The 23,594-nt window shown below is 48.7% G+C and overlaps 2 protein-coding genes across 2 annotated transcripts; both read left to right on the top strand.

Moving 5' to 3' along the window:
* The first annotated feature begins 1,939 nt into the window (after positions 1–1,939).
* Positions 1,940–3,891, top strand: RBM3 (RNA binding motif protein 3). The gene is made up of 5 exons (XM_065900785.1): positions 1,940–2,053; positions 2,288–2,394; positions 3,042–3,147; positions 3,247–3,340; positions 3,825–3,891. The coding sequence occupies exons 1-5, from the start codon at positions 1,951–1,953 to the stop codon at positions 3,883–3,885; spliced, it is 471 nt and encodes a 156-aa protein (XP_065756857.1). The 5' UTR covers positions 1,940–1,950; the 3' UTR covers positions 3,886–3,891.
* Positions 3,892–15,420: 11,529 nt separating this feature from the next.
* WDR13 (WD repeat domain 13) lies at positions 15,421–21,624 on the top strand. Its single transcript, XM_065900708.1, has 10 exons — positions 15,421–15,524; positions 15,865–15,944; positions 16,615–16,855; positions 17,608–17,717; positions 17,830–17,960; positions 18,565–18,872; positions 19,596–19,776; positions 19,877–20,018; positions 20,852–20,970; positions 21,351–21,624. Exons 2-10 carry the CDS (start codon positions 15,904–15,906, stop codon positions 21,533–21,535), a joined length of 1,458 nt encoding a protein of 485 aa, XP_065756780.1. The 5' UTR covers positions 15,421–15,524; positions 15,865–15,903; the 3' UTR covers positions 21,536–21,624.
* Positions 21,625–23,594: the final 1,970 nt, after the last annotated feature.

The following is a 23,594-nucleotide window of genomic DNA, read 5'->3' on the forward strand; positions in this document are numbered from 1 at the left end:
AGAACAACCATGACGATGTGTCACGAACTGTGAAATATGATCAGAGCGCAGACACCTTGAGAGGTAAATAAGTACCTCTAATTTTTGCATGGGGGCTCAGATTATCAGAGGGCTAAGACTAGCACATGTGTGGACAATGTGAAATCTCTTCACGTCCATCCTGGGCATAGAAGTCTGGATATGGCAAAAGCCAGACAAGTCCATTTTGTGGATGCATACCATACTGTACTCCAAAAGTTAAGTCTAGTCTGTGTTTGGGGTGCTCACCCTTAGCAGGCTGGACAAGTCCATTCTATGGATGACATATTTAGAGTCTCTGAGGGAAAACTAACCCATTCTTCCTTGATGGGGAGTTCAGAAACGAAAAGTCTGTCAAATCCATTCATTGTAAAAGTAGCTCAGACACTCAGAAGGCTGAACAAGAACAAACTGTGGGGAGTGGGCTCAGACACTCTTTGCTTTGGATAAGTCCATTATGTTTTGTGAAAGTCCTTTCTGTGGATCAAGGGTTCAGCAACTCTGAGTGACAGCAAATAATCGTTCTGTTGGATTGGGATTTACTCCTTCTGAAGATTGAAGCATCCTCTTCTGTAGAAGGCACCTCAGGTGGTCCAATGGTAGGGAATTCGAGAAACTGGCTTCAGGAGACTGTCAGATAAGGATGAGGGCTGAAGTTATAAATGAGAAGGAACGATGCCAGGGAAAAGGGTCCCATAACAAGTGGCTAGATGTTGGGCACAGAGAAGGAAACGTAGGGGTCAGGGTCAGGGACTAAGAAACAAAGGGTCTGATGTTAAGGACTGTGAAGGGCGATGACGTCAGGGACAGTGGGGAGATAAAACATCGAGGCCTCGAGAGGTATGAGGTTAGAGGACTAGAAGGTGACAGAAGTTATCAGAGGACGGTAATTATGTCCTCAGGGACCTAGAGGAAGACGTCAAAACCAATGGGGGAGACGACGTCAAAGATGGTGAGGGTGATGTCCGGGACGGAAATGGGTGTGACAGGAAAAAGGCTCGTGCGTGTAAGGGATGAAGACGGCTGGGGCCAGTGGAAAGACGCTGATGCCAGGCGGAAACAACTACACAAGCCACGCCTCCATTTCCGGAAGCGTACTGAGCGCATCGATCCCTTTGCATTGCCGTCCCTTCCTCCCACCCCGCCCCCTCACTGGCGTCAGCCAATGAGCGCGCACGCCGGCACGCGTGACGGACGACCCGTGACGTACCGCTACGTACGCTTTATCAGGAGTCTTCCCGCGCGGCGCCCTTCCCAGTCTCTCGGCTTCTTGGCGGTAGCTGTGTCGTCGGCCTTTTACTTAATTTCCAGGTAAGCAGCATGGTTTGCGGAGCAACCGCTTCTCGCCCCACTGACGTGTGCCACGCCGGGCAAGAGCGAGGTGCGCGAGTGGGGAGAGTACCGGCTTTTGACACGTAGGCTTGGGCTTCTCCGGGGCGAGTGGGTCCCGTGTTCGGAGGTGACACTTTGTTTGGTGTGAGGTTGGCGCGCTCTATCTAATTGCGAGGAATGCCGGGAGGGCTGGCGGCGTGGCTGGTGGCAGTGACCGCGCGACAGCGGAGGCCTGGGTGGGGGTGGGGGGGTTTTCTTACGTTACCGCCGCCATCTTGTTTTGCGGGTGAGGAGGGAGCGCAAGGGTGTTCTGGGCATGCGCGGCCGCACAAAATGACGGGCGCGGTGGCGGGGGATGTTGTGGGCATGCGCGAAGGCGGCCCCCAAATGGCTACCTCGCTGAGTTCGCCCCGTAGATTCCCGCCGGTTTGGCCTTTCTGTGTTTCTCCATAGTTACCCCTTATTTTGTTCCTTTTGTCTCTTCTGTGTTCTCTCTTCTCTTCTCTTTATCTTTTCTCATTTCTCCAATCTCTTTCTCCCAACTACGCTGCTTCTTCTACTCTTTTCCATATTCTCTCCACAGGACTTGAATTTACCGCCATGTCCTCTGAAGAAGGGAAGCTCTTCGTGGGAGGGCTCAACTTCAACACTGATGAGCAGGCTCTGGAAGACCACTTCAGCAGCTTCGGACCTATTTCTGAGGGTGAGACATGGGCCAGACACGTGATGGGGGGGTGTGGAAGGAAGTTTGGGGCCCATGCATTTCAGGAAATGGGAGAAAAGGGTCAGGACCCCAGGCCTTTACATTACTCCTCCTGCTTTTGTTCCTAGGTATAAGACTGAGAACTCGATAACTTTCCATTCAGGATTGGTGGGAGGAGGGTCAAACACCCTTTGCCACTTGTCCTCTTACCTCTCTCCCCTCTCCCTTTTCCAGTGGTTGTTGTCAAGGACCGGGACACTCAGCGATCCCGGGGTTTTGGCTTCATCACCTTCACCAATCCAGAGCATGCCTCAGATGCCATGAGAGCCATGAATGGAGAGGTGAGGCCGCCTACCTGCATAGGGGCCCTGCTCCTATCTGTCACTTCGACCATTCTTTCTGTTTTTCCCTCTGTGTCTGCTAGGGGCAGCGCGGCCACCAAGCTCCGCAGTGCCCACTCACAGGAGCGTGACTGCCTTCTGTTCTAGGGGGTGGAGGGCAGCGGCAGACAGAGCCGGGCTGCCTGGGAGGCGACGACTGGTCCTGCATGAGGCCGAGAAGCCACCTGTGGATGGTTGACCTGCTCTGGGCTTAGGTAGTAGAGTCTGCAGACCTGCGGGCCTGGCCCGGAGAGGACCTCGTGAGTCTTCTGGGATGGACTCTGAAGCCTCAAACCAAGAGAGGTGTCTATCTAGCCCTAATAGTCGGGCAGCTTAGAGGAGTGGGGAGGAGAACTCAACCTGAGTTCAGTCAAGATGTAAGTAGTAGCAGGGGGAACACGGTGGATTCAGGTCATTTTGTGGGATTCTGTAGCTCCTGATAAAGCCATTCTGGTCAAAGGAGCTTGTTCTGGAATGTGGTACCCAGAACCTGGTGCCCAGCAGGAATTTCTGGGCTCTTTTGCCCACCTGCCCAGCCCGCTCTTACCTCATCCCTGCTCTGTTTGACCACCAACCCATCCATCCTCCTTGTGTCTCCCCACACCTAGTCTCTGGACGGTCGTCAGATCCGTGTGGACCACGCGGGCAAGTCGGCCCGGGGAACAAGAGGGGGTGCCTTTGGGGCCTATGGGCGTGGTCGCAGCTACTCTAGAGGTAAGTGCAGTGGTAAGTTTGATAATGGGATATGGAGGAGAGTTGCCTGTTAGCCTATGTCTGGATAATTGTCACTTGAATATTTTTTATCTGCTGTAGGTGGTGGGGACCAGGGCTATGGAAGTGGCAGGTATGATAGCCGACCTGGAGGATATGGATATGGATATGGAAGGTCCAGAGACTATGGCGGCAGGTGGGTAGCCAAGGGGTTGGGGTACTCTGGTGGTGCTCTTCCCTCTCCCCAAGATCTCAGCTCGGCTGCCTGAGTATTCATACATTTCTTACTGTGGTGCTATACTAGTGTTTGTTTTTACACATTATAATGAAACTACAAAATAAGTGTGAAACGATAATTTGGGTTAAATATAACAATAAGATATTAGGTCATATAATTGCAGTGTGCAGTAGATAGTGACACATACACGTTTATTGTACTGTCTTGGTTAATTGTGTGTATTCTATTAATGTTTAATATGGTTTAAAATGCTGTACGTAAGTTATACATAATGTGATTATTTGATGTTTACTTGGTGTTCACGTTTAACATCTCATTTTACACGTTAAAGTTTATATTATAGTACATAAAAATGTGACAGGATTTGTAAGTATACATGGTTTTTAGTATTATCAGAAGGTGTATATAAGATGTTCCTGTGATACTATGTGTTTTTTCCCAGAAGCCAGGGTGGTTATGACCGCTACTCAGGAGGAAATTACAGGGATAATTATGACAACTGAGATGAGGCATGCACACCTAATGTAGGTGAGGCTTCTGTGTTGCCACCGAGCAGACTTCTATGTGTACCAGTCCTGTCCCTCTCACTTTTCTCCTGCCTATGCATACCTCAACAAGCCCACCTGGCACCATTCCTAGGCCTCCCTTGCTCTCAGGTGCCTGTTAAAGGCTAGTCTGCTTTGGCGGGGGGTGGGGGGGGGGTGGGGGTGTTCAAACCTGTCTTGTCTATAATCATCTACTCCTATTGAGCATGGAAGAGGTGGAGGGGTGTCCCTGTTGTCTAGCCTTTCAGCATCCTCATCAGCCCTGGGAAGTGAGCATGTTGGCCTATTCCCAACATCACAATTCTCCCCCTTCTTACTGTTCTCAGATACACAAGGAATAAAACTTCTTCTGATCCAGGACCATCCCTCCAAATGGCTGTATTTATAAAGATTTTTGGAGCTGCACTGAAACATCTGTTTTAGTTACGTCAACTTCTTTTTTTGAGTAGAGCTCCCAAGGTAGCTTGTTAAAGACCTTTCAGAAAGTTCCGTGTGTTTTTTTGTTAAATTTTTCTCCCATTTAAAGACAAATTCTGAGACATTTGTGGAGTCTGGATATATTTTCCTTTTTTTTTTTTTACCAGTTTTTTAGTTCAGGCTCTCAGGAATGTTGGTTCTGGCAAAAAAATGTTTGGCCAGACTGATTTTTTTTTTTAATAATGTGCATTTAGGAACATTTTGAACACAATGTTTAATTATGATTAGGAAGCAATCTCTGTAACTATAAGAAACGAAGAACATGATTACTTAGAGGTGTTTTTTACTCCAGATCTCTGCCTTGATTATATAGAAGTTTCTTAAAAATATTTGTGTCATTTTTTTTAATACTGGAAGAAAAAAATATTCTGTTGTGTTTCATGTAGTGTTTAGGATGTCTTTCAACGAGTTGATTAAAAAGATGAAAACAAATCGATATTGATAGTGCTTTTTCCTTACTCAAATTAAGGTATAGAGGCTTATTACAAATTAAAAATAGAAGAAGTTCAAGAGGGAGACTGAGAAAAGGATTTAGTTAGGGGGTGGGCAGGGACTGCCGAAGGGGTAGAGACCTTGAGTTCAAAGTTTGGTTGAGTTTGGGATTGGTTTTGGTATACATAAGGCTTGTGGGAAGGGTGGGGAGTCCAGGTGAAATCCCCTCATGGCTGGAATTGGGTTTCCTGAGATGGTCTCTTGGTCCTGTTGTGATCATCTCGGTGTCACCTTTGGAATGACTGCTTGGGTTTGAATCTCCCTGTCTTTGAGCATCAGGTAGGTGCCCTTCTCACAAGATTGTTCTGAGAATGTAGGCTAAATCCTGCTGTAAACAGTGGTGCCAGCTCCTCCTCCTGAAATACTGGGGGTGGGGGCAGGTATAGTAAACTCACCTTGGTGTGAGGGACACAGGAGAATCCTGGTTTGAAAACAGGGTTCTAGGAGCACAGCCTCTGGCTTCTGATTCCAGGATTCAAATCCAGGCTCTGCTGCTTTCCACTTATTTGACCTTCGGTGGGTCATTTAACATGTCTTTCAGCCTCATGGACAATTTACATTTTCTGTTGGGGGGGGGGGGTCAAGTGCATTTAATAAGCATGTTTATAGCTGTTAAAAACAGTTGGCAAAGGCATCAACCACAGGCGTTCAGTCTTCCATGGTGGTGTGAGGGTCTTCAGTGGTAAAGTGGTAGTTCCTCAGTTTTAACTCCCTTTAGTCATGGTTCTGGTGCCTGCATTGGAGTCCCATGGGCTCTGTCCCTCTTTAGAGTTTCTGATCAGTTATGTCCATTGCTTCTAATTGGCAGATACTGAGCCAAGTACCACCAGATTGTAAGTTTCAGGACATCCTAAACTGCCTTATTCACTCATTCATGGGGCAGGTGTTAATGGACTGATAGTGTACTCCCCAATGTGATGGTATTAGGAGATGAGGCCTTTGTGGGGGGTTATTAGGGTTAGATGAGGTCATGAAGGCTCCACTGTCATGATGGGATTAGTGCCCTTATAATAGTCACTAAGAAAGCTTGCTTCAGTCTCCTGCTCTCCGCCATGTGAGGATGCAACAAGAAGTTGGCAGTCTGCAATCTAGAAAGTTCTCCCCCAGGAGAGCTTGGACATGCTGGCACCCTGATCTAGGACTCCAGCCTCGAGAAGTACGGGAGATTTCTGTTTATAAACCACCCAGTGTATGGTGCTGTTAAATGGCAACCAGAGCTGATAGGTTACGTGGGTCCCTGTATTGTGAGAGTTCCAGTATTGATGGCCTGTGCCTCCCAGCTAGTTGAGACAGGCCCCAGGACCATTCCTCCCATCCAGTCATGAATTTGTTTTGCCAGGTGGATGGAGACGAGAACTTCAGAGACCTGCCTGGACTGCTGATCCAGGCCCAGGTAAAGGGACATTGTGGCTACTCCTTACTGGTTGAGTACTCAGTCTAAGGCATTCTGTGCTGGGCCTCCAGGGAGTTAAGGCTGTGGGATCTGGCGGGACCACCACTGTTACTGTCTAGGGCGGGGGGCACCTCTGCATCCTACCTCTCAGGAAGTAAAATGTCCGTCTCACAATGTGGCCTGAGACAGGATCCCATAATCACAAAGTTCTGCAACAAAATGATCCCCCAAGTGACATCAACAAAAACCATAAACGTCCTTTCAGAAGGTGCTGTTTAGTAATCCAGCCTTCGGAGGCCCAGTCTCTTGTTTACCTGCTCTAAGGAAGGGGCCTAGAAGACACAGTTTTCTTTGGCACATACTCAGCAATATAATTTCTGGACTTGAGATTGAAAACCCTTATTAAAAGCTTAGTCCTCTTCACTTTGACCAGCATCTCACTAGTGTGCATGTTTCCCGAGAACCCACTGAGACCACAAGCACATTCAAAGGTTCTTTGAGAATCTGTGTCCCAAAGCCTGTGAAGACCAGACTCCTGGCCTACAGGTATTTGTATTTATCTTGCCTACCCCCCACCAAACTTGATACGAACATCTCACAGACCCTGCTTCCTAGCTTAGTTTTTTTATCTGCCTCAGGTTCAACGTGCAAAATGGGAATAATAGTGCCACCTCACAGAGCGGTACTGGAGGTGACATTTAGAACAAGGTAGGTCTGTGATGCTACCCCCAAACCTTGCCCTACATTCTGTTTTGAGGGATGTAAACTTTCAAAAAGCTTTTTAAAATAAGTTGCTGTAAATACTTAGGTATGTAAGAAAGCATATCGGATAACAGTGGGCAGTGTTCCTTCCACTCCTGCTTTTGGAGACAAAGCATGCCACAGTTCCTGCCTAGCTGCATTCCTCTTCCACCTCTCACCCCACTCCAGGCTAGCATGATCCCTTATAATTCGAAGTGCACAGATATCTGCAAAACTAAAAGTCATTTTATTTCAAATTCAGTGACAAGACCTGAAGCTTTTCATAATCTTTATTTTTCCCACTTAGTGTGAATATGTATGCAATACACTGCAGAAGTATTAGTGTTAGGTTATGGAGAACTGCCCTGGAGTCTATGGGACATGGGTTCTAACATAACCAGTGAAGGCACAAAGAAACCTAAGGCTTCTAAATTGTTGAAAACAATCTGTGGCATTGTTCTGCGTAAACATTTCTAATATGCTGTTCTAAATTCAGTTTTAAGCTTCCTTCAAGTAAAATTCAGAAAGTTTTCTTTACTCTGTCTACTTAATAGTCATTCAAGCACAGTACTTGTGGTCTCCATTTTAAACTTTGACTGCAATCCTTAGTAAGAAGTACATTTTTTTAAATTGGGATACAGTCTACCCATTTGTCTATTTAAGTGGAAGAAAGGTTTAATGAATTAAATGTGCAAAATGCCCTGATGTTTTCTAGTTATATTTTTGTTAACAAAAACAGTTGGCTCCAAACCACTGAAATGCTTATGGAGCCTGCAGTTTAGAAAATGCAGTGTGTTTATTATAATTGTTGAACCTGGGTGATAGGTACATGGAAGTATATTAAATCACTACTATTGTAAGTTTGAGACTTTCCATAATAAAGAGTTCAAAAGAAAACTGTTAAGGGTGTGGTTTGTTAGACCTTTGCGTTGGCATGGGAAGTGGATGGCTGTCAGCTATTTTTGGCTGGCTTGCCCCTGTTCCCCAAAGCCTTCTCCATTGTTACAGGAATCTCTATTCCAAGGGCCTCAAGAAACCCTGCAATGCTAGCTTGTATTTCTTGACATCTGACAATACTTTCCAGATGCTGGTCCTAGGGAATTCCCTGGTGGTCCAGTGGTTGGGACTCTGCACTTCCACTTCAGAGGTCACAGGTTCAATCCCTGGTCAGGGAACTAAGATCCTGTATGCCATGCTGCATGGCCAAAAAAACAAAACCAGATACAGGTCTTAGAACCCCTTCCTGCCTCTCCCCACCAATCACAGCCCTCAGGACCCCTCTGGCTTCTCCAGGCAGATGGATCATTCTTTGCCCAGCACCAGAGGTCCTGCCTTCCTTCAAAACCCAGGACCACTTAGAAACCTTTCTCCTTAAGGGTAAAATGGGGATCATACCCATTGAATGAGTCAAGACATGGGAAACACCTAGAACGGTGTCTGGTAGTTAGTTACGTGTAGTCAATAAATGTTACCAAGCATTTGTTATGTGTGCCAGATAATAATAGTAGGAACACAGCAACATAATGACAAATTTCTTTGCTTAGGAATCACATATTGGGGTCTACGGATGATAAAGTAATAAATTGGTATGTGATGTAATGTTAAAAAGTGACAAGCATTAAGGAGAATAAAGCAGAGGGAATGAAGAGTGTGGAGGTCTTACACAAGATGGTGTAGGGAAGGCGACTCGAAGGAGGTGACCTTACAACAGAGACTTGAAATTAAGAGGGAGAATGGTAGGGGAATGGGTCCGCCACGGTGCTCTGGCTCCCTAACATGTCTCCTCATAGGCCACGTAGGCAAGCTGATCTAAGTATTGGGAGAACGCCCTGTGATCCTTGGAACACAGAGCATGAGAGGCTACGTGGCCATTTCTCATTAACACCCTCTCTACCAAGGAGACTGCCATGAGACGGTTTCTCATCTCCCGAGGTTCTGGTGAGGTATGAGGCTTTCTGTTCCTTCTCTCCCCCAATTTAAGGTTATAGAACTGCTTAGCATGTACTAGCTTCTTGGCAACACAGTATCCTACCACCCGTGCTGCAGTCATCTGGCCCCTTTTTATTTCTGCGTTACCCTGCATGAGGGACATGAGCTGGCATCTGTGGCTCTTCTTGTTTCTGCTGTCTATGTAAGTAGCAAACATCTGAATCGAACCAGGGTATGTTTCTTTACCAGCCAAATATCTCAGCCTTGCCTTTCCTTGACATCTGGAAGAGGAGAATTAGAGGCAGAAGAAAAAGCAAGTAAGTGCAAAGGCCCTGAGTTGGGAGCTTGCTTGGTGTGTGTGAGGAACAGCAAGAAGGTCAGTGCAGCCAGAGCAGAGTGAGTGAGGGGACTAGTGACAGGAGGTGAGGTCGGAGAGGTGACGGGGCCTGCTTCTGTAGGGCCTCTCTGGCCACGGGGAGGACTTTGGCTTTTTCTCTGAGAGAGATGGAGCAGGGGTCTGAGCAGAGGAGGGAGGGCCATGGGCTGACTTGGGTTGTAACAGGACCCTCTGGCAACTGTCAGGACAGACTTGGGGAGGGGGGCAAGGGCAGAAGCAGTGAGGAGGCCACCACAGTAGTCCAGGCCAGCAGTGGTGGTGGCGGCAGTGGATGTGGAGAGGAGAGGTTGGATTCTGGTTACGTTCTGAAGGTAGAACCGACAGGATTTGCTGACAGATCAAAAGCAAAGGGGGTGGGATGAGAGAGAAATTGTTAGGAATCCACACTGGAGAACCTCACACAAAGTAACTTGGGAATTGGTGTTAAATAGTGTAGTGGTTAAGAGCAAGGATTCTGGAACCAGGTGGCCTGGGTGTAAATCCAACTCCATTGTTTACTGGCTGTGCAGCATTGGGCAGGTTACTTCATCTTTTTGTCTTCATTTCCTGATTTGTGACATGGGATAATAGTACCAACTTCATAGGGTTGTTGTGAGTACTAAAGAAGGTTTTCTATGTAAAATATTTCGAACAGTGTCTGGCACAAAGTGCTTTGTTATCAGTAATGTTAGCGTAGGATGAGTAGAAGTATTTGTTTGCAGGCACAGAAGAGAGTGTTCCAGATCTCAGGAACAATTTGTGCAGTTTGAAAAGGATGTGCAAGAAAGCCAGTGTAACTGGAACATAACCAGATAGAGTAAGAGCAACAGGGGATGAAGTTGGAGAGGAGGCCTAAAGAGGTCGGCTTCTCACAGCAACTGGAAGCTGTTGTAGATTTCAGGGCCGATCTACCAGTGCAGAAGGTCAGAAGAGAGACAGGAGTGGAAATTGATTTGGGACTTGATGCGGGGATGGGGGGTGGGTGGGGGCACATACAGAGAGGTGAGAGAGGGATAGGGTACTGTTGTCAACACTCCTGGCTAGTTATCGGAGGTGGTAGTTTCTGGTATCCAGGATAAGAAACAGTCCAGTTCTACTTCCTGCCTGGGTCCAAATGCTAGTTTTAATATTTTCTATGTCTGTGGCCATGGACAGTAAACCCCTCCAGGGTTCACTTTCCTCATCTTCAAAGTGGGGCTAAATGTTGCACCTACCTCATTAGGGCTGTTGTGACAGTTCTATAAGATGGATATTGTAAGAGCTTGGTAAATGCAGGCGGTCACCAAAACCAGGTGAAACGTACCCCAAGAAAGCAAGGATGGCTTAATATTTAAAAAGCAACCAGATGTAGGTCAGTGTATTAACAGAAAAAAAATGAGACGAATCAAGGGCTGTGCCCATGTAGCTATATCACCTGAGACTGAGGTACCAAACCCAGGGTCCAGTTTTGTTTTGTTTTGTTTTGTTTTTTGCGATACGCGGGCCTCTCACTGTTGTGGCCTCTCCCGTTGCAGAGCACAGGCCCTGGACTCACAGGCTCAGCGGCCATGGCTCACGGGCCCAGCCGCTCCGCGGCATGTGGGATCCTCCTGGACCGGGGCACAAACCCGCGTCCCCTGCATCAGCAGGCGGACTCTCAGCCACTGCGCCACCAGGGAAGCCCCCAGGGTCCAGTCTTGCTCAGGCCCTCAGTTTGGCCCTGAATCACTCACTGGGTAAATGCAATTGAGATCTTAAGAGTAGAGTGGGGCTTCCCTGGTGGTGCGGTGGTTAAGAATCCGTCTGCCAATGTAGGGGACACGGGTTCAAGACCTGGTCCGGGAAGATCCCACATGCCGCGGAGCAACTAAGCTCGTCTGCCACAAGTGCTGAGCCTGTGTGCCACAACTACTGAAGCCCACGCACCTAGAGCCTGTGCTCCGCAACAAGGGAAGCCACTGCAATGAGAAGTCCACGCACCGCAGGGAAAAGTAGCCCCTGCTCCCTGCAACTAGAGAAAGCACCGCGCAGCAACAAAGACCCAATGCAGCCATAAATAAATAAATTTTTTTAAAAAAAAAAGGAAAAGAGAAGTGTGACTCCAGTTCTAGCCCTGTGAAGTGATTTCTCTTCTGCATCAATCACTTCCTGGCCTCACTGGCCTTATCCACACATTCACTGTCCAGAGCTTTGCGTATTTGGCTCCTTTTCATTCAGGTTCCAGCTTAAATTGTTTTATTTTAAAAAATTTTATTTTATTGAAGTGTAGTTGATTTACAGTGTTGTGACCAGCTTGAATTTATTTCTCATCCCTGCCCCCTTCACCCACCGCTCAGCAATGCTAACCAAACTACTATTTTAATGATAGCACCAATTTAAAAAAGTGATCTTATTTATCAATTATCTTTCTAGCTAAAATGGCAGTACCATGAGAGTGGGGACCTTTTGTCTGAGTTACTGCTGTTTTTCCAGTACCTGGCACCTAATAGGGGCTTGATAAATATTTGTCGGAAAGCTGGCTTGCTATTGCAGCTTGCTGGAGGCTGCTCAAATGGTCTGTGAGGCTTTTCCCAAGTGTAGGAATCTGGTTTCTGACTCAGACCATGGAAAGTTGTCACCATTAAGACTTTGGGGATTGTGAGAACTTTGGCTTCAGAGGCAAACATTTTCCTATCAGGAAATGGTCAGATTTAAATTATGATCTTGTGTCCCAACCCCCACTTCTCCAGTTTGGGAAGAAACCTCAGGGATGAGATAAGTGAATAAGGACTCAGGGTCTACACGCCAGTTACACCTCAGCTCCGTGTGTCCTCCCACTTTGCTCTCTGGCCTTGATTCTTAGCACACCCCTGTCACCCCAAGCCACCTGAGCTTTCCCTCAAATGGTGCTCCTTTTAGTTCCTGAGGATGAGGCCCAACTTCAGGTTTCATTTCAGCCTGTGATAGTAATGAAAAGCAGACACAGCCGGTGGGGTCCAATGCTCGCCTTTGCAGTTATAAACTCTGGAGGCCAAATAGGCAGGAGGCACATGAAGAAAGGAGTCCTAAAAAAGACATGGCCCCTGCCTGTTTCTGCCGTCACTTAAGTTACTATTGTGATGTGGCATTATCTTTAAACTGCTCTGGCTTACCTGTCTTTTCTGTCCAAATGTGTTTTTGTTTGTTCATTCAGCTAGGACCCTCAACCATCACTCTGACAGTAAAATAACCCCAGACTCTGTTAGAGTGGGTGGGACTTGTGGTCCCCCATGGACTTGAGCTTTTTCAGATATCATGATTGTAACCAAGGTCACTCACAACCTCCAGGAGCTGCTTCTGGTGACTTGATACTCCCAGGCCTGAGACCCTTCTTTCCCCACCCACTGACCTGCCATTCATGTACATAAATTCTGCCCCTTTCTCTCCAGGCTCCCAACAAACAAAGTGCCTTCTGTCATCAGCTTGTTGTTCAAAACCCATTTTTAATCCAGTAAGAGTGTGTAAATGTTTAAAAACAAAAATTGAAAAAATGCAGAGCACATAAATGTAAGAGGTGGCTGTGGTCATTCTCATTCACATTATTCTGTACCAGATTTACCTCTGGCAGATGGATCTGTTATCGGGAAAAGTTATTAAAACAACTAACAGTAGTCAGCATTTAGTGGATATCTTCTCTGTTCCAGATGCTTGTCTAAACTTTAAAAATATTAACTCATTTAGTCCTCACACTAAGTCTATGAGGCAGTTTTTTTCAGATGAGGAGGCTGAGTCACAAAGGGGTTAAGTGACCTGCCCAAGACCACATAGTTGTCAGAGCCTGTGGCAGTGGCCAGGTTATACTGCCTTCTGAAAAGTACTGTCCTACTTCCTGGAATGACAGCAAATGTTCTCGCAACAGGTGTCGTTCTGAACACTTTCTCTGCATTAATAGCTAATTCATATTTATAACAACCCTGTCATTAGTATCTTATATATAGTATCTTATATATAGTCTTCTAGGAATGAGGTTTTTAAAATAATTTTTGAAATTTTAACATGAATATTGTAAAAACAAGAACAAAAAATCAATTCTGGCAGTGAGACAGTAGATCTCCTTGGTATTGCTGACTCCTGTGATTTCTTCCCACTACGTTTCTTTGTTTTGTTTGTTTGTTTTTTGGCTGCACCGGGTCTTAGTTGTGGCACGCGGGATCTTTTAGTTGTGGCATGTGGGCTCTTAGTTGCAGCATGCAGGATCTAGTTCCCTGACCAGGGATCGAACCCGGGCCCTCTGCATTGGGAGCATGGAGTCTTAACCATTGGACCACCAGAAAAGTCCCCTCACCACGTTTCTTTGGAAGCTGAATGGTGGGGTGAAGGGGTGGGGTTCTGTCCTGGGAGGGTCAAGGTGAATGGGAAAGGCATTGATTGTATCATCCTTTACGGCAAAAAAAAAAAAAAAAAAAAAAAAAAAGAAATACAGTTGTTCATCAGTGTCTGTGGCCGATGGGTTTTAGGACCTGCCATGGATACCAGAATCCGCAGATGCTCAAATCCCATAATTGGTCCTCCGTATCCGCGGTTATGCATATGCGGATTCAACCAACCACAGATGGTGTAATACTGTAATATTTATTGAAAAAAATCTGTGTGTAAGTGGACCCGTGGAGTTCAAACCTGTGTTGTTCAAGGGCCAACTGTAAACCCAATGCTGGTCACAGATAGGGGTCCAGTTCAACAAAATGTCACCCTTGAACTTCCTGGGCTTCAGGTTTCCTTATCTGTAAAAAGGAGGTAGTAATGGACCCACAACATTCAGCTATTAGGATTAAGTGGATAATACATGTAAATCACCTTAAACAGTGTCCAGCACATTGTCCAATAAATGTTAGTGGTTACACGTTTGTGCAAAGTTTATTCTTTAGCAATCGTGAAACAAAAGAGTGTTCAATATCCTGAAAAGACCACCCATAGCTTAGTTACATGGACAAGGGAGGTTGCTGCATTAGTACAGTACAGTGTGGTCTATTTTTGTTAGAATACAAAGGGCAATACGTTTTTGGCCGTGTCTCATTTAAGGTTGCTTTAAAAAATACTGTTCAGATTATTGTATTATAAAAATAGTGTGGGGACTTCCCTGGTGGTGCATTGGTTAAGAATCCACCTGCCAATGCAGGGGACACGGGTTTGAGCCCTGGTCCGGGAAGATCCCACATGCCGTGGAGCCCACATGCCTAGAGCCTGTGCTCTGCAACAAAGAGAAGCCACCGCAATGAGAAGCCCGCACACCGCAGCAAAGAGTAGCCCCGCTCGCCGCAACTAGAGAAAAGCCCACGCAAGGCAACAAAGACCCAACGCAGCCAAAAAATAAATTTATTTTAAAAATAAATAAAAATAAAAATAGTGTGAAAATAACACTATTTTTATAACACATACAATAATCTGAACAATAATGAGAATTGTGTCAAAGTCAAGATCCGAAAGGAAGCTACTAAACATTGTGTTCCAACTTCGTACATTGTATATCCTGGTCACCTTAAGATGAATAGAGATGCAGCTTCTTGTTGGAGTTGAAATAAGGATGATTTCAGATAGCCTCCTGGGATCCAAACCCCAAAGCTTGTTGTACCTATTTATATCTTCTGGCTTCAGAGACTCACGCCCAGACCAAGCTCCCTGGGAGTATCCAAGCCGCCCACCCCAACACAGACACACAGAAAGGACTCTTCTTACTCTGGGCGTGCCTGAAGGCCCATCAGTCACCTAGGAACTGGAGAATTTTCTGGGGGCCTCTGCATGTTTGATTATTTTTTATTCTGCACTTCAAATCTTGCTTGGCCAAGATGGTGCTGCTAAAAAGCAGCTTATACCACTCTTTCAAAAAAAGTCCTTTCGTTTTTTTTTTTTTTGAAAGTCATAGTTCTGATTTTCAGTGAGTGATTCGCATACTAGCCCCTGTCCCTGTGGTCCCTGGACATTGTTCTTGTGTACACAAAAAAATGCCATTAGGGACTGAGGCTGGATAGACCTTAAAAGGGCGGAGCCTCCATCCTTGTGTCAGAAGCTACTGTCCCTTAATGCGCTTGCGTGGTTCTCCCACGCCCTGGGGAGGATTCCTATCGATCTGTTCTGCGCTCGGAAGTTCTTCCTGGCAGCAGGCGGCCATCTTGCTGGAGCTTGAGAGAGGAGAGAAGGGTGACACTGGTTTCAGGGCCGCCCCGGGAGCCTCAAGAGCGGGAGGCAGCCCCGGAGGTGGTCCCTAATCCCGGGTCCTGCTCTTGGACCCGAGAAGGGAAGGCGGGGGGCGGTGGGGGCAAGATGGGTGGAGAATGCCAACAAGGATTGCTAGGCGGCGGGAGGAGGGGCGTTGCTATGGTGACCGGGGAGGGGCGGGGCCAGGTCTGCTGTGAATCATCTGGGCGCTGCCTGGGAAGGGCAGGACTGGGGTGGTGACCATGCTAAGAGCCGGGTGGGATATCGTGACATCCTGGACTGGAGGGACTCCGTGTCTATGGCAACGATCGCCTGGCGGAAGGGGCGGATCTAGATCTCTTCACTTGAGACGCTGACATTCCAGGCCCTTGTCCCGCAGGCTCCCGCGGGCGGACGCGCCGGAAGAGGAGGCCGGGGAATGGCGGCGGTGTGGCAGCAGGTCTTAGCAGTAGACGCGAGGTGAGGCGTGGGGTCGAAGCTCGCGGGAGCGGAAGTTACGTGGTGCATGCGCAATGGCGATAAATGAGGCTGGGCGGAGAACTTGCCTTATGCAGCTGAGTGGGCTTGCTGGAGGTGAGCATGCGCAGTAGCAGGGTGTGGGGCTTGCCCGCAGGGAATGACTGGCAAGCGAGGGTTGTTAAACAGCATGCTAGGTTAATGCAGTCACATGTGGGCATGCGCAGAGTCTGTGGTATTGGAGCCTTTGTCGGTGGGGGGGTGATAGAGCCCATGCTGGTGACATCCTGTTCCCCACTTTTGCCCCCAGACTTCTCTTACCATCACTTCCCCAGTCTGACCCAATCGCCATACTGACCCACCATTGCCCCATGCTAACCTCCGTCACCATGTCAGATTGGTCCCTATTGTCTACACTGACTCAGTCACCCCATACCAATTCCAGCAGAACTGCAGACTGCCTCCATTGTGCCCACACTGCCCTCATTGCCATGCCCATTATTACTGCGGACACACCCTTATCACAACACTAGAGTGACCCCCATCACCACTGCTGATCACTTGCCATCCTGACCTATCACTGCCACACACCTCATTCTCCTTCCCTATCCCCTGAGCTGATTGATTCCCTCTGTCCTGTGCCTGCTGCCCGCCTTGCCTCCTGCCATCGCAGGTACAATGCGTACCGCACACCAACGTTTCCACAGTTTCGGACACAATATATCCGACGGCGCAGCCAGCTACTGCGGGAGAATGCCAAGGCTGGGCACCCTCCAGCATTGCGTCGGCAGTACCTGAGGCTGCGTGGGCAGCTGCTGGGCCAGCGCTACGGGCCCCTCTCTGAGCCAGGCAGTGCTCGTGCCTATAGCAACAGCATCGTCCGCAGCAGCCGCACTACCCTTGACCGCATGGAGGTGAGCTCCTCCCCACGCCACCTGCCTCCATATATATTCACTCAACAGACTTGTCGAGCACCTGCTATGTTCCAGGCACTGTTCCTGGCTCTTAGGATGAGCAGAGGGCAAAAAGAGATACTGTATGTCATAAATCAACAGACAATAAGATAAATAGGTTGATAAGCAGGCAATAAACAAGATAAATAGGTCAATAAACATAGCAAACCAGGTAAACAAGTGAATAACTACCATGGCTTGTAGTGAGGAGTGCTAACATGGAAAAATAAGGCTGACTTGGGGAATGAAACAGGACAGGTGTTGGGAACAGAGAGAAGCTATTTTTAATGGGGATGCTCAGGGAAGGCGTCTCTGAGGAGGTGACAATTGAGCTGAGACTTGAATGAGGCAAGAGACAAAGCTGAGTGGTTTTCTGGGGGAAAAGTGTTCATTCTTTGTTCAAAGAGCATTTGTTAAGTATTTGCTGAGTGGGGCAAGGGTGAGAGTAGGGGAACTAGTGCAGAGGACACCACAGTAGTCCAGGTGACGGTGGTGACAGTGGAAGGGGTGAGAAGGGATCTGGTTCCAGCATGCGGTACCTCAGTTGCCTGACCAGGGATCGAACCTGCGCCCTCTGCAGTGGAAGCGCAGAGTCTTAACCACTGGACCACTAGGGAAGTCCCATGGTTCTGGGTATATTTTGAAGACTCTAGATCTCATAGGTTCTTGAGGGCTGTTTGCAAGGTGTGCCTACCCTGACCCTCTGTTTGCAGGACTTCGAGGATGACCCTCGGGCCCTGGGGGCCCGTGGGCACCGCCGCTCTGTCAGCCGAGGCTCCTACCAGCTGCAGGCACAGATGAACCGTGCCGTCTATGAGGACAGGTATGCACCAGGGGCAGCTGAAGGTTTGTGAGGAGGAGGGGAGCCACAGGGCGATGGCAGGCCAAACGCTAGTACCTCCCTCCTCTCACCCCTCACTCCTGTTGGGTCCTAGGCCCCCCGGCAGCGTGGTTCCCACGTCAGCGGCAGAAGCAAGTCGAGCCATGGCCGGGGACACATCGCTGAGTGAGAACTACGCCTTTGCGGGCATGTACCATGTTTTTGACCAGCACGTGGATGAGGCAGGTGAGCCCGTGGATGGTGGGTCCCGTCACCACGCATTTGCCCAAACAACTGGGTGACAACCACCCAGTGCATCCTTTTCTGGAATGCAGAGTCTCAGGCCCACCTCGGAGGAATTGCTGTTCATCACACCTTTCGCAAAACCTAAAAGCCCTCTGCAAAGTGATCTGCAAAGTCTTGGTTACTTTGTCTACCGTAAAGGGGCTCAGCAGTTTAAAAGAGCACTTTGCAGAAGGCTTCTGGGGTCATGAGTCGCTTGAACGAGCTTAAAACCTTTGCTGCAGAGAAATCTCCTTGCAAAGGGCAGAGTGGGTTTTGCAAACTGCCAAGACCCTGGTAACTGTGAAGTGCTTACTGAGATGTAGAAGGCTTTTCGCATTGCAGAAGTCATTTGCAATCCATAAAGTACCTGCCAAGATTTAGGGAGCTTTGGGTAGAGGGCCTTCTGGGGTTCCAACTCTCTTTCTCAGCCAAGGAAAACCCTTTGCTGAGGCCACTGTGCCTGGTGCAGTCGGTCCCGGCCCCTGGCTCACACGTCAGAACCTTCTGTAAATGAAAGCACCCGGTGAGCGTGGCAGCTCTCACAAATGGCTCCTTGGCCTTGCAGTCCCCAGGGTGCGCTTCGCCAATGACGACCGGCACCGCCTGGCCTGCTGCTCACTCGATGGCAGCATTTCGCTGTGCCAGCTGGTGCCCGCCCCGCCCACCGTGCTCCGAGTGCTGCGGGGCCACACCCGCGGGGTCTCCGACTTCGCCTGGTCCCTCTCCAACGACATCCTCGTGTCCACCTCGCTTGATGCCACCATGCGCATCTGGGCCTCTGAGGACGGCCGCTGCATCCGGGAGATCCCTGACCCAGACAGCGCCGAACTGCTCTGCTGTACCTTTCAGCCGGTCAACAACAACCTCACTGTGGTCAGGCTCCAGAGCACCCCCTTGCCGAGGGCGGGATGCCAGGCCAGGAGGGCTGTCGCAGGGAGTCGGGATAAGGGGGTCCCCTCTAGTCCATCGCCTCCGTCCTCCTCTGACCAGACTCAGAGGGAAACAGGGCAGAACTGGGGACGTGGTTCTTGGTCTGGGATGGCCTCACTGTGGTAGACTCCGGGGATGGGGGGCGGTCTGGGGGTAGGGTCACGGTCCCATCAGCAGTAGTCCTACCGTTTTCCAACTGCAGGGGCTGCTGGTTGGGGAGCAGGATTACTAGTCGGAAACCTTGTTTCATCTCAGTGGCAGCATCATGGTGGTCCGACCCTGATAGAGAGTCAGAGGACAGGGGAAGGAAATGAAAAGTCTGGCCAGGTCCTGAGTGGGGAGTAGGGGGAGCTGGCCCCGTGAGCCTGTGCTCTGGGATCCTTTCAGCTGTAGCAGCAGCCGCCGCCCTAGTATAGTCAAGGCTCCAGGAAGGACCAGGCAGGCCCCTTGAGTTCTGGGAGAAGCTGTCTCTTCTGTTCAGATTGCAAGAGGGACTGGCTGGGGAGGATGACCAGCCTGAGTCACCTTCCAGTCTACCGGCCCACCCTCACTGTGATGAGAGTCCAGTAGGGATCAGCCAGTCCCATCAACAGCAGCCCTGCTGTGGTCAGACTCAAGGAGGGAGTGGCTGGGAGCAGGGTGATGGTGTGCGGGTCTCACACACAGGTGGGGAATGCCAAGCACAACGTGCACGTCATGAACATCTCCACGGGCAAGAAAGTGAAGGGTGGCTCCAGCAAGCTGACAGGCCGTGTCCTCGCTCTGTCCTTTGATGCCCCTGGCCGGCTGCTCTGGGCGGGTGATGACCGCGGCAGTGTTTTCTCCTTCCTTTTCGACATGGCCACAGGTAGGCAGACCCTAGGCCTGCATCCAGCTGCTCACACCCTCACCCTTCTGGTGCACAGTCCCAACCCTCACCGTTGCCTCCCCTCCTTCTGCTGCCACAGGGAAGCTGACCAAAGCCAAGCGTCTGGTGGTACATGAGGGCAGCCCTGTGACCAGCATCTCCGCCCGCTCCTGGGTCAGCCGCGAGGCCCGGGACCCCTCGCTGCTCATAAATGCTTGCCTCAACAAGCTGCTGCTCTACAGGTGGGTCTCCTCTCTGGGCCGCCTGGAGGTGGGGGGCCTGCCGCCTCTGTCAGACTGAGACGAGAGCCCTGTCTCCCCAGCAGACTAAGCCATGGAGGTTAACTTCATTGAGGGGAGAGGTTCGGTCTCCTAATAATAGTAAAAATCTGATCATGGTGACATCAATAGGAGCAGTAATAGCAATAGCTATCATGTGCGTAGCAGTTGCTGGGCCAGGCCCTGTTCATATCCCCTCATTTAATCCTCACAGCAACCCTGTGAGGTGGGTGCTGTAATCATGTCCATTTTACAGATGAGCAAACTGAGCCATAAAATAGACTAGAGTCCCCTTAGAGCAGTGGCCTGCTTTCCCTTCCTTCATTTTTTTTTAAATTTTTTCTTTTGAAGCTGGGAGTTTTACTATCCCCACTCACTTATGCCTGTCATCTAAATGCAGTTCTCGGCCTGGGCTGCATGCTGCTCCCTGCAGTAGCTCGGGTTCATTCCTTTGAATAGCCATGTGGTATTCCACGGTGCAGGGGTGCTGTAGTTTGGTCAGTCATTCCCTCTCTTTGTGCCTGTCCTAAAATCAGGATCTCTTAGGGACCCTTAGGAAAAGAAACTAGCAAATTAAACAGCAGAGGCTCCCCATTTGTATCAACAGATACAGTTTCCAAACTGTCACTAACTCACACACCATCCCGTGCTTTATAGGTTTATGCAGTCGTCTCAAAACTGGATTTCATGAACCTTGAAAAGACCTCAGGTGCAGGGGTGGGGACACAAACTGGCCCACCATTCGTCCCCCTCTGGGACTGAGGCTGCCCCCTAACCCACTCTCTTCCTCCTCTCAGAGTGGTGGACAACGAGGGGACCCTGCAGCTGAAGAGAAGCTTCCCCATTGAGCAGAGCTCGCACCCCGTACGCAGCATTTTCTGCCCCCTCATGTCCTTCCGCCAGGGGGCCTGTGTGGGTGAGTCCCATGGGGTCGGGGTGTCTGGGTGGCCAGGGAGGGGCAGGGACCAGGGCTGGTGCTGATCTGGCTCAGCTGTCACGACATCCTAATGCCCAGCAACCTCACACTTTGAACACAGACCCCCCAGACAGCCCAGAAACCTCACAGCCTAAGACACAGACCCCTCCCCGCCACCAACAAAGAGCTCAGAGACCTCACACTCTGGACGCAGAGCCAAAACAGCTAGGTGACCTTGCATCTGGGGATGGTCCACCCCAGAGCCCCCAGCCCCGGGACCTTACACCTTGGACATAAATCCCTCAACACCTCAGAGACTTCACATGCAGGGCACCCCGCTGCCTCCTGCAACACCTCCTGATGGTCTCTCATCTGGGCAGTGACGGGCAGCGAGGACATGTGCGTGCATTTCTTTGACGTGGAGCGGGCAGCCAAGGCCGCCGTCAACAAGCTGCAGGGCCACAGCGCGCCCGTGCTGGATGTCAGCTTCAACTGCGATGAGAGCCTGCTGGCTTCCAGCGACGCTAGCGGCATGGTCATCGTCTGGAGGCGGGAGCAGAAGTAGGAGACTTCCAGCCTTGCCACTGTCCACCTTCCCACCCGCCTCCGGCCCCAGCCTTGTGTTTGTAAATAAAGTTCCTGTGGTTGTGCCGATGACTGGCTCCCAGGTCTTCTGGGGTTGGGATGGGGGAAAGGGCAGCTCTAGGACCCAAGATGGGATGGGGGTTCACCTCCTCATTCATGCCTTCATGCATTGATTCATTGATGGATTCATTCAACAGCCGTTTATGAACGTCTGCCATGTCAGAGGCACCACTTCAAGTGTTTTACACAGTCACGCTTTGGACAGACATCGTGGAGCACCTCTGTGCGCCGGGACCTGTTCTAGGCACTGAGAGTACAAGCTGTGACTTAAACTGACAGGAATGGCTGCCCCTCGTGGGGCTTACGTTCTAGCGGAGGCAGGTAGATAATAGACAAATATATAACAGGTGAGCTAAAGCTGAGCGTTGTGAGGAAAAAGGGCAGGGGATAGAGTGCAGGAGTGAGGGGAGGGTTAGGCTCTTTTTGGTGTCCTGATCAGGGAAGATGTTCCTGACAGTGTGAAATTTATTTTTCTTTAATTTTTATTTTATATTGGAGTATTACACTAGGTCCTAGTTGATTATTTTATGTATAGAAGTGTGTATATGTTAATCCCAAACTCCTACTTTATCCCTCCCTCCCACCTTTCCCCTTTGGTAACCATACACTTGTTCTCTAAGTCTGTGAGTCTGTTTCTGTTTTGTAAATAAGTTCATTTATATCATTGTTTTAGATTCCTCATATAAGTGATACCATATGATATTTGTCTGTCTGACTTACTTCACTTAGTATGGTAATCTCTAGGCCCATCCATGTTGCTGCAAATGGCATTATTTCATTCCTTTTTTATGGCTGAGTAATATTCCATTGTATATACGTACCACATCCTCTTTATCCATTCATCTGTCAGTGGACATTTAGGTTGCTTCTGTGTCTTGGCTATTGTAAATAGTGCTGCAGTGAACATTGTGGGTGCATGTATCTTTTCAAATTATGTTTTTTTCTCTGGATCTATGCCCAGGAATGGGATTGCTGGATCATACGGGTGTTTTTTTTTTTTTTGGTTTTGGGGTTTTTTTAAATATCTTTATCAGAGTATAATTGCTTTACAATGGTGTGTTAGTTTCTGATTTATAACAAAGTGAATCAGCTATACATATACATATATCCCCATATCTCCTCCCTCTTGCATCTCCCTCCCACCTTCCCTATCCCACGCGTCTAGGTCATCACAAAGCATCAAGCTGATCTCCCTGTGCTATGCGGCTGCTTCCCAGTAGCTATCTATTTTACATTTGGTAGTGTATATATGTCCGTGCCACTCTGTCACTTCGTCCCAGCTTACCCTTCCCCCTCCCCGTGTCCTCAAGTCCATTCTCTACGTCTGTGTCTTTATTCCTGTCCTACCCCTAGGTTCATCAGAACAACTTTTTTTTTAGATTCCATATATATGTGTTAGCATATGGTATTTGTTTTTCTTTTTCTGACTGACTTCACTCTGTACGACAGACTCTAGGTCCATCCACCTCACTACAGATAATTCCATTTCATTTCTTTTTATGGCTCAGTAATATTCCATTGTATATATGTGCCACATCTTCTTTATCCATTCATCTGTCGATGGACACTTAGGCTGCTTCCATGTCCTGGCTATTGTAAATAGAGCTGCAGTGAACATTGTGGTACATGACTCTTTTTGAATTATGGTTTTCTCTGGGTATATGCCCAGTAGTGGGATTGGTGGGTCGTGTGGTAGTTCTATTTTTACTTTTTTAAGAAAGCTCCATACTGTTCTCCATAGTGGCTGTATCAATTTACATTCCCACCAACAGTGCAGGAGGGTTCCCTTTTCTCCACACGCTCTCCAGCATTTGTTGTTTGTAGCTTTTCTAATGATACCCATTCTAACTGGTGTGAGGTGATACCTTATTGTAGGTTTGATTTGTACTTCTCTAATAGAGAAGATGGGAGATAGATAACCCAAATTAGTGATGTTGAGCAGCTTTTCATGTGCTTCTTGGCCATCTGTATGTCTTCTT

The sequence above is a fragment of the Phocoena phocoena genome, chromosome X (genome assembly GCF_963924675.1).
Source record: "Phocoena phocoena chromosome X, mPhoPho1.1, whole genome shotgun sequence".
Lineage (NCBI taxonomy): Eukaryota > Metazoa > Chordata > Mammalia > Artiodactyla > Phocoenidae > Phocoena > Phocoena phocoena.

Coding starts and splice junctions, on each gene's coding strand:
- RBM3 (XM_065900785.1), top strand. CDS start 1,951: ATGTCCTCTGAAGAAGGGAAGCTCTTCGTGGGAGGGCTCAACTTCAAC. Junction 2,054..2,287: donor CTTCGGACCTATTTCTGAGG/GTGAGACATGGG, acceptor TCCCTTTTCCAG/TGGTTGTTGTCAAGGACCGG. Junction 3,341..3,824: donor TCCAGAGACTATGGCGGCAG/GTGGGTAGCCAA, acceptor GTTTTTTCCCAG/AAGCCAGGGTGGTTATGACC.
- WDR13 (XM_065900708.1), top strand. CDS start 15,904: ATGGCGGCGGTGTGGCAGCAGGTCTTAGCAGTAGACGCGAG. Junction 18,873..19,595: donor TCAACAACAACCTCACTGTG/GTCAGGCTCCAG, acceptor TCTCACACACAG/GTGGGGAATGCCAAGCACAA. Junction 20,019..20,851: donor AACAAGCTGCTGCTCTACAG/GTGGGTCTCCTC, acceptor TCCTCCTCTCAG/AGTGGTGGACAACGAGGGGA.